We start from the raw sequence: 13555 nt of genomic DNA, 5'->3' as shown, positions 1-13555 counted from the left end.
ATAAATTCAGATGTTTGCCATCACAATCAAAAGCTGAGGTTCATCTCTGATTGGCCGTGACTGATGCGGTCGTGTGCACTGATTGTAGGGGAGGATTGGAAAGCAAATAGCTGGTGTTCTGTTTCTGCTCTTTCAAGATGTGGCTCTGCTTGGTAAAATGAAGGACTAACTACAGGGAAGTAGTCTTGTTGCTGGCTGGTTCCTCCCTGTCCAGTGTCAAGTATCTGTGACAACATTTTGTGAGTGAAAAGGAATGCTCCAGGAGTTTGAGCATGTCTTTGCGACAGTTTGAGTCTTGCTTCTGTTTTTTTCCCCCGTCTGATATTGGAAAGATGATTGAGATATGATCAAGTGAATTTAAAAGGAGATGACACAATTAAAAAAAACAGACTTGTAAAATAAGTCAGATCTTAAGAACAATCTACTTGGTCCTTTCATTTTATTAAGCTATTAAGGAAAAATTAAAGCATGCCAATATCTGGCTATTACTTAATACAGGTTACCAAATCAGAGCTTAGATATTTTAAAAAACTTTCCAAAGTTAGATTAGTAACAAGTCTACCATGTAGATTTGGATGCATTACCTTTATTCATGTGAATTTAAGATTAGGCTGGGTGAGCGGGGTGGTGGGTGGGGTGAGGGGGTGGGGGGGTGGGGGGTGGGGGGTGGGGAGGGATGGGGGGTGGGTGGGGGTGGTGGCGCACGCCTGTAATCCAGAACTCTGGGAGGCAGAGGCAATTGGATTTCTGAGTTCGAGGCCAGCCTGATCTACAGAGTGAGTTCCAGGACAGCCAGGGCTATACGGAGAAACCCTGTCTCGGAAAAACCAAATCCAAAAAAATAAAATAAAATAAAATAAAATATAATAAAATAAAAGATTAGGCTGGGTGGAAAGATTGTGAGGGCTAGGGGTGGTGGATGACTTAAAGATAACTGTTCTCTGCAGAAACTGAAGGCAGTTGCACATATGAACACACAGGGGTTGTGATAGCATGCATAAGATATTCTCCCTCCACCCCCCTAAAAAAGCTTAAGCCAGACAGAGATGCCAGGATGGTGAGGTTCTCTCTTCTGGAAGCTTGTGATGCCTCTATTTAGTTCCTACGATAGCTGCTTCATGTATTCTGGTTTAGATTGTGATTATTTATTGCAGAGTGACTAGCATGGTAGAAAGTTACTGTTTTAGCTGCAACTCTTGAATTATTAATGTGTTTGCTAGCATTTTAAGTTAGGATAGGATAAGATAGTATATGCTAAAACATAGAACTGAAACGGAACTGATGATATCTTTTGGGAATATTTAATCGTTATGTTTAGTGTAGGGTCAGGCAGAAACAGGGCCAGTGATACTGCCTAGCATCTTGGGCTGAGCTGGGCTTCTGTCTTTGTGAACGGAGTATCACAAGAAGTCACCAGTGAGAGGAAGGCATTTGTTACTCTTATGAGGATGTAAGGCAGCAAACAGTAAAAGGTGGCTCTTGGAAGGTGGACGCTGTACACATGAGGAGCCTGCTGTCACTGGCTCCTTACTGTCCCATCATTTCCATATGGAAATTAGAGTGGATCCCTTAGTAGCATCTGTCCATGGGTTTATTCTCTAAGTGGAATTAGCTGCTGTGGTCATGTGTATAAAATGCAAATCAGCCAAATTCATTAATCTTTTCCCAGTGTCTTAAGAAAACAAGTTGGGGCTGGAGAGATGTCTCAGTAGTTTGGATTCTCAGAAGAAGCCTTGTAAAGCTGAAGTGGCCAACTAGCCTAGTGCATGCCACAGTGAGAAAGAGACCCCGTTTAAACCACATGACATTTATTCCCCTCCCCCTATTAACAAATCAACTAACCTAGTGCATGCAACAGTGAGAAAGAGACCCCATTTAAACCGCATGACAATTATCCCCTCTCCCATTAAAAATTCAAGTTTAAGCATCTGAGACATTTTTGCAAGTTTAGGCATTCCTAGACAGTTTTGTTGGTGATTTGACCACTTGAATACACATATTTGTTCCCCAGTGTGGCCCTTCTTCCTGGAATCTTTTTTTCCTCTGAGATCCAACCTCTTTTCTGAAATATATAAAGGAGAAGAATCCAGAATAACGTTGAAATCTTTACTGAAAGTGTGGCATTTGGTAATAAATTAGCATGTCAAATTGTAATGATATCCTGCCAAAAACTCTTAAATTCATTGTGAATCTCTACTCACTTTCTCTGCCGACCGATTCTTTAAATGTTACTTTTTTTTGGATAAATCTTTCAGATAGAAGCTATTGTATAAGCCGGGCGGTGGTGGTACATGCCAGTAATTCCAGCACTTGGGAGGCAGAGGCAGGCAGAGTTTTGAGTTCGAGGCCAGCCTGGTCTAACAGAGTGAGTTCCAGGACAGTCAGGGCTACACAGAGAAACCCTGTCTCAAAAAAAACAAAAAAAAAAACCAAAAACCAAAAAACCAAAAACCAAAAAAAAAAAAAAGAAAAAAAAAAGAAAAAAAAAGAAGCTATTGTATAATCAAGAGGTTGTTCAGAATCACATGTAGAGGGTGCTGGGGTGTCTCAGTGGTTAAGAGTACATATATGTTCTTGCTGAAGATCCAAGTTTGGTTTCCAGCACCGGTGTCAGGTGGGTCCAAGCTTCGTGTAACTCCAGGTCCAGGTCCAGGGGAGCGGAGGGTCTGGCCTCTATGGGCACCACATACAGTGCCTACACACAGATGTGCACACAACACTAAAAATAAAATGCTAGGAGAATCATCATGTGAGAAGACAAACTGCAGAGAAAGGAATTCTTTGGTTATTTCAAGAAGTGAAAAGCATTTTCTTTTCTACCTTTTCTTATTCAGAAAAGTTTAGAAAACTGAAATGTGCCAGAAGCAGTAAAACCCAGACATTAATTAGCATAAGTTCTATGAGTGTAAGATTCTCTGAAGTTTATAAAGGAACATTTGTAAAGGGAGAAGGTGTTACACTATTGGAGTTAAACTGCAAGAAAGGTAGTATTTAGAGGGGAAGTGACTGCATCCTGGTAAGGTGACCTGTCCATGTGTGGAAGCCAAAGACTTGGGCAGAACTCAGCTGACCAGAGATGGATGATGCTCAGGACCTTGCCTTTACTCCTGGAGTGAGAAAGACCGTGTGCAAGGAGGGCTTCTGAGTGGTCGCTCAGGGTCAGTGCAGGAAGGGGCAAAGATTTGTTCCCGGGGACATTGTGCCACACCATCTTAACTGGTAAGGGCTTCGTGAGTAAAGGACTTGTAACTGAAAACAACAAGTCCCTGTTAGCGTGTTCCTAGTACTGTCTCCACACTAGTGGGTCCGGTCCCTGTACCTTGCAGCTGTGTTTATTCTGGGATGTCCTGAGACCTCCCTTCTGTAGGGCATTGCTTTCCACCCAGAGACTTGAGACGCCTGGGAGAAGCTGCTGCTGCTGGCTTTCTTTCATCAGCGCCCTGTTACTTTTTCTCAAAAGATCAACTTTGGTCTCCCATACTATAATTAGTTGATGGGATTATTTAAAGACCATTGCAAACACTTTACTCTGTGTTCACAGTATGTTTTTGATACCTATCATCAGTGACATTATAAAGGATTCTTAGAATCTTCAGAGGATTTGACCAGGTCATTTTCAATGCTGTGGCTTGAATTGAGTTCACACAAGAGTTGGTCTCTTACTCTTATATGGGATAATTGCGGTATCCCTCATGGCCTTGTTGAGTCTGTTCTGTGGGAGAACAAATTCTATAAAATACTGCCTCCCACCCACGGACTTGCATAGTTCCCACTAACTGACAGAACATCAGGGTTAGGTTGCTCCATCACCTGGCGAGGAGCTGGCTTTCACCGCCTCAGGCAGCTGCTGATTCCTTTATTTCTGTATTTGCTTCTAATGGACTATTGATTGGAATGGGATTAGACAGCATATGTTTCATTTGGCTTCTTTTACTTTTTGATAGTATTTTTGAAGACGATCACATACTCATCCATGTATCAAGTATGTAGTTTCTTTCCATTGCTGAATATTATTCTGTTGAATGAAGGTAGGAAGTTTTGTTTTTATCATTTCATCTATTAATGAAAGGTTTGTAGGTTTCTATTTTTCATGTTATTAGTAATATTGATGCAAATGTTCTTGTATGTCTGTATATGAACATAGTATTTCTATCTCTTGGGTAGAGTGAAATTGCTGGGTTATCTGACAAATCCAGGTTTAACATTAAACAAACAAACCCAGAACTGAATTGTGTTTTGGGGTTTTTTTTTTTTTTTTTTTGGATTTGATTTTTTCGAGACAGGGTTTCTCTGTGTTGCCTTGGCTGTCCTGGAACTCACTCTGTACACCAGGCTGGCCTCAAACTCAGAAATCCGCCTGCCTTTGCCTCCCAGAGTGCTGGGATTGCAGGCGTGCGCCACCACCGCCCGGCCTGAATTGTGTTTTATTGAAGTGGCTAGGTACTTTATATTCCCACCTCACCACATACTTGCCATAATTTAAAGTATTATGGTTAGTCCTGTTTTCAAGCCTGATTGGCTGTTTGAATAGCTGATGAAATGACTGTAAAGTCCCCCCCCCCCAACCTTTAACAGCCCTAGGCTTTATTTACACTGAAGGCTTAACAAGTGCTAGGAAGGCAGGTGCTCTCCCACCTAGCCAGAGGTCCTGTCTCCTACTTAAAGTGTTATTGATTGCCTTCATACTGATTTGTAAAAATCTATTAGATTTTCTGAGTGAAATTCTTTATCATGTTGATGAGCTCAAATATCTTAGCTTGTTACTTGTTACAGTTTGGATATAAAGGGTCCTTTAAAAGGCTGGTGTGTTGAAGGTTTGGCCATTGATGTTTCAGTGTTCAGAGTTGACTGACTCATAGAGCTATGACATAATCCATCTATTAAAAGATTCATAATGTGGTGGTGGTGGTGGCGGAGGTGGTGGTGGTGGAGGTGGTGGTGGTGGAGGTAGAGGAGGAAGAGACTAAGAGGTAGGCGGTTAGAGGAAGTAGTGTGGAAGAACAGAACTTTATAATAGCTGATTTTAGTTTTATGTCAGCAGGAATAATTAACCTAACTCATGTTTGATGTGTGTAGCAAAGTATAAGTGTAACAGAGCAGAGCACAGGACCTGGTAGCACAGGCCAGTAATTCCAGTATTTTTGAGGTGGAGGCAAGAAAATTAATTAGGCATTCAAGGTCATCCCTGGCTACAGAATTAGCTTGGGGTGAACCCGTATGAGACAGTCTCAAAGGAAAGTCAAAGTAGAAAGAGCCTAGCGTGGTGGTGCGTGCCCGCCTGTGGCATGCCCGCCTGTGCTGTCATCAGGGATTATGCCGGGAGTTCCAGTGTAGTCTATTGCAGTGAGCTCCAGGCAGGCACGGTCACATTTGAGACCACTTTGTAATCATTTAAACCCTGTAGACATGAAATCACCCACAGACTGACATAAACCGGTGAAGACGCTGGCATGCAGCTTGACTCTAGCTGCAGATTCTGTAGATAACGATACTGAACGTGCTGTCCATAGATGAGAACGCTGGCAGCAGGAGGGGAGTGAAGAGCCATATCACTCAGGACTGTGCAGAAGCAAGCCCTGCTCACTCTGCGCAAGCCTTCAGACCTCCCAGTCTCACGGCTGAAGTCTCCAGTCCTCAGCGTATGACTGAGCCTGAAGTGCATTTTATTGACTTTCCTTGTTCGGAAATGTGTCTTTCCATGGAACAATGTGTCTTTTGCCGCAGACTTGGCTGGAAGTGATATGCATGAGCCAGGTGCTTACTCTCATCGTTTCGTTGATTGGCCACTGAAGCAAGAGCGACAGTGCCACGAGATGCAGGCAGTTCCCCGTCATCACTCCCCATACCTAGATTTGGGTTTTAGCATATTTATTGGCTGTTTCATATGTAAACATTTATTGTGGCTGTATGGGGCATAAAAATGGCTGTGGTCCTCATGCGATGTTCAAAGACAGTTTACGGCAGTCTCCTACCATGTGGTTTCTGGGGCTAAAACTCAGGCTGTCACACTTGGCCCCCTTTACTTGATGAGTCATCTTCCTAGCCTGAACACCCCTTCATTTATAGGTCATAGTACCTCTGTTAGCTTTCAAATGATGTGCTGCTAGTTGATGCATAGCACAATTTTCTTTTATATCAGGGAAAATATTAGTGTCTCTCAATTTGAGCTCTTGTATATATGATTTTATTGAGGCTAGGCATTCTATGTGGATGGGCAGGAGTGGGGTGTAAAACTATAAACCATGTCTCATTTTTTTCTAGTACCCCACACACAATGAGAGGTTTATCATGTCGGTTCTGTCTCCTATTAATGCTGCTGTCATAGACAGGTTGTTTTTAGTATTACAGTATTGTCCTCCGGGCTGACTGTATTGATCGTTGTCATCTCTTAGTAAGTAACCTGTGGGTTATACGTAAGACAATGTAAATGCTCTTTCTTCAGAGAATCTTTGATCTCTGTTTTTTGCATTTCTCGTGTTACTCGTCTGACTCATTTCTGTATTGATTTCAAGTAGTAGATTATTAAAATTTGGGGAAAATGTCTAGGGTTTGTTTTCAGTTTCTTATTTCTGAGAGGGCTTTATCTAATAGCAATAATTAAAAATATTTTCTGGTTATTTATGTCATGGCTTTAATTTTTCTTTTTAATGATTTTTAGGTTTATGTACTGGACAGACTGGGGAGAAGTGCCAAAGATAGAACGTGCTGGAATGGATGGTTCTAGTCGCTTTGTTATAATAAACACTGAAATTTACTGGCCAAATGGACTGACTCTGGATTATGAGGAGCGGAAGCTTTATTGGGCAGATGCAAAACTTAATTTCATCCATAAATCAAACCTGGATGGAACAAATCGGTAAGATTGTCTTGTTCTAAAATTTTATGTATATGTTTGCATGAGCGTATGTGCACACGTGTGCCTGTGGGTTTGGAGGCCAGAGATGACTTAGGATCCCTCAGAGCAAGAGTCGTGGGCATTTCTAGGACACTTCTCATTACTACATGATTCTGGGATCTGGGCTCCAGTCGATATGAATGCACAACAGTGCTCTTCACTGCTGAGCGTCTCAGCCCTGCGTGGGTTTTGTTTTTTTTTTTAAATTTAAGAAAGCATATCAACTAAAGCAAAGGCTAGTTTTGGTTGGTTGTTTTTAAGAAATTAGTGTATATTTTTGTGTCAAAGGGAATCGGGATTGGCTTTTAATACGGTTCTTTAAAGAATCCTTCCGTGTTTCTGAGCTGGTAAAGTGCTTGCTATGCATGAGGACCAGTGTTCAGATCCCCCTGACCCACAGAAAGTGGGGTATGCTAGTGCATTCCTGGGATCCCAGCTCTGTGAAGCAGAGACAAGATCATCCTAGGGGCTTCCTGGCAAGCCAGTTCAATGAGCTCGAGGTTCAGTGAGAAACCCCGACCCCCCATAGTCAGACACATACTCAGACACACACACACATACACACATACACATACTCACATACACACACACTTACATACACACACCACACATACACACACACTCATAACACACACACATAACACACACACTCACATAACACACACACTCACATAACACACACACTTACATAACACACATTGCGGCATGCCCCAGCACACACACACATACACACACACATACACACACACAGACACATGGCTGCAAGCCCCAGCATGCATACACACACACACACACACACACACACACACACACACACACATGGCTGCATGCCCCAGCACGCATGTACAGACACACACAGACACAGACACACACACACACACAGACACACACACACACACAACTACACGCCCCAGCATACACATATATATATATATGTTCAACCTCCCCACTCCTCTGTGGTTACATGCGTTGTCACAGTGTTTTGAACATGCGGACTTAGGCTTTGTTTAAAAGAGAGCTGAGCTGGCTGGCTGGCTGCACACCTTCCATCCCAGCACTTAGGCTGCAGAGGCAGTTAGAGCTCTGTGAATTCGAGGCCAGCGGGGACATAGTAAATAGCATAGCATCATGTCTGCAGGGTGAGCAGAGAGATAACATGGTATCTCACAGGACTTAAAAGTGGGAAGCTCCAGAACATCCTCAGCTCTGAGGGACAGTGGCATGGGACACTGAGCTCAGGTCCAGCCTGGTCTACAAGGTGAGTTTCAGGACTGCCAGGGCTATACAGAGATTCCCTGCCTCGAGCCCCTCAAAAAGACTGATAGGAAATATGGAGCATTAGTAGCTACTCACCCCGATGTCTCGCAAGGGTCACATCCACAGGCAGGACAGGTGGAGCGAGCAGTCTAACCCAAGTTTAAATAAGTCTTCCAAATGGTGATGTCAGACCTTTTACTCAGACTTGGGTACCACACTTACCAGGAATGCATAGGAGAACTGACTCTCAACTGTGTGGGAGGGGACAGTGGAACAGGGAGAAATGACGGGAGGGAAGAAGCGCTTCCTAGAAGCATGGAAGGGTGCAGCTGGCGGTTTTCAGAAACTGAGCTGTCATAGTTTTGGGCATCACAGGAGCAAGAGGCATGTAGTTTTTGTGAGGTTTAGAACTACCTTAAATACCTTAAATGCTTTCTTCTTATAAGTTCAGGGAAAATAATTTGATAGAGGAGAATCAGAAAAGAATCAGATGAAATGCCATTTATTTAAAGTTAATGCAGAGGAAAAAATTCATACAAATAAAGCATTCCAGAAAACTTCACCAAAGAAGGCAAACATCTTTATATTTAATGTTCAAAAAGCAATGAGAAACCACTATAACTTGTGAAGGAAAATTTAACATTAGAAAAGTTCTGAAATAAGATTATTTAAAAATTCAGAAAAATTTATAAATAAAAATCACTTTAGTAAAAACAAGCAAACAAGCAAAAAAAAAAAAAAAACCCAAAAACAAAACACCAACCAGTCAGAAAATAATGAAACCTACTTTAAATGATGAAGACACAAGAGTGAGTAAGAGAAAGCTTGGTAGAACAGGAGGAAACAGGTAACTTTTCCATAGGTGATCTCAGAAACAGACTTTCAGAGTGTCTCAGTGACACTGTGACACTCAGTGAGAGAACTACAGGAAGATGTTTCCAAAAAGTGAAGTAAAAAAAGCAAAAAAAATTCTGCAACTGAAATGCACAATTCCTGGGATGAAAAATTCACTAAGGAATTTAAAGGCAAATTTGGCCAAAACAAAACAAAACAAAACTGGAAATGAGACAGCAGAGGGGATATTGCCAGATCTGAGGGCAGAAGAAACAAAGGCTGAAGAGTGAAGGGCAGTGCAGGACAGGGCTAGCTCACTGTCTGGATACCTGGCGGGCGGGCGGGCGGGCGGGCGGTGGGACAGGGACAGAGAGAATGGGAGTGAGCAAGGCTGGAGCCCTGCGCTTTGAAGAAAGGCGGGAGTGGAGTGAGTGCCAGTGCTTGAGGAGCCAGGGAGCCTGTGCAAATCAGGATCAAATCCAGGAAAGCCAAAGGTATGTAAGGTTCAAAGCAAAGGGAGGTGACTGATATATATATGACGGATCTTTAGTTAGAGAATGGGCAGAATCCTTAAACTATGGAGACCAAAAGGTAAAAAGTGCTAAAAGAAAAAAAAAAAAGCAAACTTAGAATCCTGTGTCCTTCAGAACTTCAGTGAGTATGAAAGTGAAACAGTCCTAGATAAACAGAAGCTGGGAGGATCTTTCCAAATAACAGTTTTTCTTTAGGCAAACAAACCATTAGCTACAACAGACTGGGAGACCTACTATATATATTCCTATTAAGGCTCAGTGATCAGGATGTAGTAGTGCTCTGTGCTTTTGGAGTTTGCATGGACACTGTAATGCTTGGTGTGCTGTCGCTGCCATTCTGCTGTTGCTGTCAGAGTCGTACTGTCCGCGGCCTCCCAAGAGCTACATGCCTTGTTGGTTTCTCATTATTAACTGCAGGCTCTGATTTAGTCTTACCTGGTTTACCAATTATAATTTTAAATCTCATTGGTTTATACATTAATCTATTTTGTCTTACCTATTTTAACAACAAAAACCAATTTTTCCATTTACTGATCATTGAGATTGCTTGTATTGGTGTGTGTGTGGGTATGTGTGTGTGTGTACACAAACACAAATTTATATGATATACAAATATATATAATAAAAAGATTATAAAAATAACTTTTATATTTTTATGTTTCTATTTTTTTCATAGAGAACAAATATGTATTCCTTTTCTAACCAGGAGGAAAATAATAACTTTGGGGTGGAGGAAAGAACTCAAGTAACCAAGTTTGCTATGTTTGGGTCTGTTGTATATTTCCTCTCTTTTTCCTACAGATTTACTAACTTTCCTTGCTTCTGGCCAGCCAGTAATCATTTTGTGCCCAGTGAATAGCGTAGATTTTTCTCATGAGGCCCAATTAGATAATCAAAAACTTTCCCATGTGGTACATGCTGTGGTTGGCATCTGGAGGTCAGAGGATAACAGATCTCTCCTTGACCCACGTGGGTACAGTGGGCATCAGGAGTGGGCATCAGGAGACTTCATCTGCACAGCCATCTTGATGGCCCTCATTCTTTCGACTTTAATAATGGTTTATTTATTGGTTTTGTTACTGGGTTGTAAGTTTTTTTCTTTTTTGATGTAAGATTTCATCATTGGACATATGATTTAGGAATTTTTTTTGTCACTACAAGCTTATGTCTTCATTTTCTTACTGGCATATTTTGAAACAAATATTCAAGTTTTCATTACGTGTAATTTGTGCATTTATCAATTTTTACTCTTATTAAAATTGCTTTTGGTGCTCTTAGGAATCTTTGCCTGATAAATGATAAATGCTTTTTCGTCTATCAGAGAAACTTCAAAGAGTTTAATTAGTTTTATTCTTACATTTAGATCAGATGTATGGTTAGTTTTGATTTTGTGTGTGTGTGTGTGTGTGTGTGTGTGTATAGGTTAGCTCTTAAACTCTTTTATAAAATGGATCCCTGATAGAATTTTAAATGTATGCTATAAAAAGTAGTTCAGTGTTATATATTTGTGTATTATGATATAATTATTTTGCTTATCATGCTGGAGATTGACTCCAGGGCTTCACTGTATGAAGGGGCTGGAGATTGAATCTAAGACCTTATGCCCTCTGGGCATGCTCTATCCTGAACTGTCTATCCTCAGCCCTTTATGTTATTACTTATTTTTAAAGAGTTTTAATATTTATACGTGTGAGCTGAGCAGAGAACAATGTTTGGGAGTCAGTTCTATCTTTTTACTTTTATGTCAGTCAAGGAGACCCAACTCAGGTTGCCAGGCTTGGCCTAGGAGGCACCTTAGCCGTCGAGTTGTGCTGACAGGCCCTCTTTATTTATTGTTATGGTGCTGGATATTGAACCAAGGACCTTCCACATGTGAGGCAAATAATTTTATTCCTAGACATTATTTTTAGTAACAAAATTAAAACATCTATTTTTCATTCTTTATATGCAGAGATATAAATTACTTTTGTTTATGAATCATTTATCTTAGATCTTGTTGAATTTACTTGGTTTGGGAAGATTGGCAAAAACCATCTCAATATATTCTGTGTACAGAATCCTGCCATCTATGAGTAACGCAGTACTGCTTCCCTTTGTTGTCGGGGCGGGCTCTTCTGATTGATTTCATTGGCTATATCCTGTGATACAGTGCAGACTAGAAGACATCTATCTTCTCTTGCTTTTTTGGGGTCAGCATTTATTGCCAGATTAACATAGCAGAATATTAGCTGTCGATTTTATTGTCAAGTACTTTTATCAGGTTACAGAAGTTTCCTTTTATTCCTGGTTTATTGGCTTCATTTTATGTCATGGATGATTATGGATCCTGCCTATTTATTTTACATCTATAGAAATAACTATTTAGGGGTTGGAGAGATGTCTCAGTGGTTAAGAACACTGACCGCTCAGAGTTCAATTCCCAGCAACCACATGGTGGCTCACAACCATCTGTAATGGGATCCGATGCGTTCTTCTGGTGTGTCTGAAGACAGCAACAATGTGTTCACACACACACACACACACACACACACATACACAAACACACTCTTTAAAAAAAAGAAATAACTTTTTAAATAAACATTGTTAATTGCATTAATTGTTTTTGTTTTTTTTGAATCTTGTTGAATCTAGCTTGTATTTCTAGGATAAAGTCTACTTAGTGGTGGTTTATAATTTGTTTTAGATATTCTGTTGAGGCTTGTACATGAAGGATATTAATATATAGTTTTTTTCTGATATCTTTATGATTTTTGTGTCTCCTTTCCTTTATGCTCTCACAGAGTATTTCCTTTGTCAGCTTGTTTTGTTATAAATGTGTCTGGTAGATTTAACCTGTGGTGCTGTCTGAGCCTGGCTGTGTCTTCTTAGGGTACTGTAAGTGATAGGCTTGTGTGGGCAGCTCTGCTGTCCACCTCCACAAATCTATTTTAGTGATTGGTTTCTTCCTAGGAAGGTTTCCATTTGACTAATTTGTTGGCACAGAGTTGTTTATGGTTGCTCCTGGTAATCCCGTGTTCTGATTTCCGTAAGTGCTATAATGATGCTCCCGTCATCGTCATGGTCATGGTCATGGTCATGGTCATGGTCATGGCGGTGTCTTTTTCCCCCCCTTTTTTTTTCTTTGCCTACTATAGCTAATAAGTTGCACTTTCGTTAATCCTTTCCAAGAATCAACTTTTTGTTAGTGCTCGCTCTTCTCTGTTTCATTGATTTCTCTCCTGATGTTTTTATTGTCTTCCCATGTGTATTTCTGCTTTAGCCTGCTCATCCTTTTCTAGTTTCTTCAGGTTGAGACAGGTTGAAAGGAGATGGATTTGCCATTTGTTACCCGCTGTGGTGGATACTCACAGTTTTTTTATGCATTATATTTGTGTTTTGTTTTAGCTCGATATTTTACTTATCCTGTGATCTCTTCTTTGAATGGTTGCTTTTTTGTTTTTGTTTTTGTTTTTTTTTTCATATTTTGAGCTAGTTCTCAGTATGTAGGCTCAGATTTGGAGTGATGTTTCTGCCTTAGCCCCTAGAGTGCTGTAATTACAGAAACGAGACATTGTGTATTGTGACACATTGCTTATTTAGAAGACTATGAGGAAGAAGATAGACACTGAAAAATTGAAAAAGAAATTTAAATTCTTGGCTCTTTACCCATTTTTATCTCTCCCCCCCCCTTTTTATTTCTTTTGTAAAAGGTTTATTTATTTTATGAGTGAGTGTTTTTCCTGAATGTACGTGTGTGTGTGTGTGTGTGTGTGTGTGTTCACCTTGTGTGTCCTTGTTTCCTATGGACGTCAGAGGGCGTCTGTTCCCCTGGCCCTGGATTGTTGTGGGCCAATGTGGGGTTGTAGAAAGTGAACGGTCCTTTGCAAGAGTAATAAGTCCTCCTAACTGAGGAGATACCTCCTGGTGTTTAATTTCTACAGTGTGACTTTGTGTAGCACTTTTTATCACTTCAGTATTTATTGACTGGTAAGACGGGCCTCACTACATAGTTCCAGCTGGCTCACAGTCCTCGTCCCTGGAGTGCTGGTAGTATAAA

At 40.9% G+C, this 13555-nt stretch overlaps 1 protein-coding gene across 3 annotated transcripts in view; it reads left to right on the top strand.

The window, feature by feature from the left end:
- Lrp6 (LDL receptor related protein 6) overlaps nt 1-13555 on the top strand; it is a 132637-nt gene that overhangs the window by 43927 nt on the left and 75155 nt on the right. For all 3 annotated transcript variants that reach the window (XM_052175101.1, XM_052175100.1, XM_052175102.1), the window contains one exon: nt 6659-6856. In XM_052175101.1, coding sequence (XP_052031061.1) covers nt 6659-6856 — 198 coding nt within the window. The remainder of the gene's footprint in view (nt 1-6658; nt 6857-13555) is intronic.

Source organism: Apodemus sylvaticus, chromosome 2 (assembly GCF_947179515.1).
Source record: "Apodemus sylvaticus chromosome 2, mApoSyl1.1, whole genome shotgun sequence".
In the NCBI taxonomy this organism is placed as follows: domain Eukaryota; kingdom Metazoa; phylum Chordata; class Mammalia; order Rodentia; family Muridae; genus Apodemus; species Apodemus sylvaticus.
The sequence above is the reverse complement of the archived record's forward strand: the minus strand, read 5'-3'. Positions and strand labels throughout refer to the sequence as shown.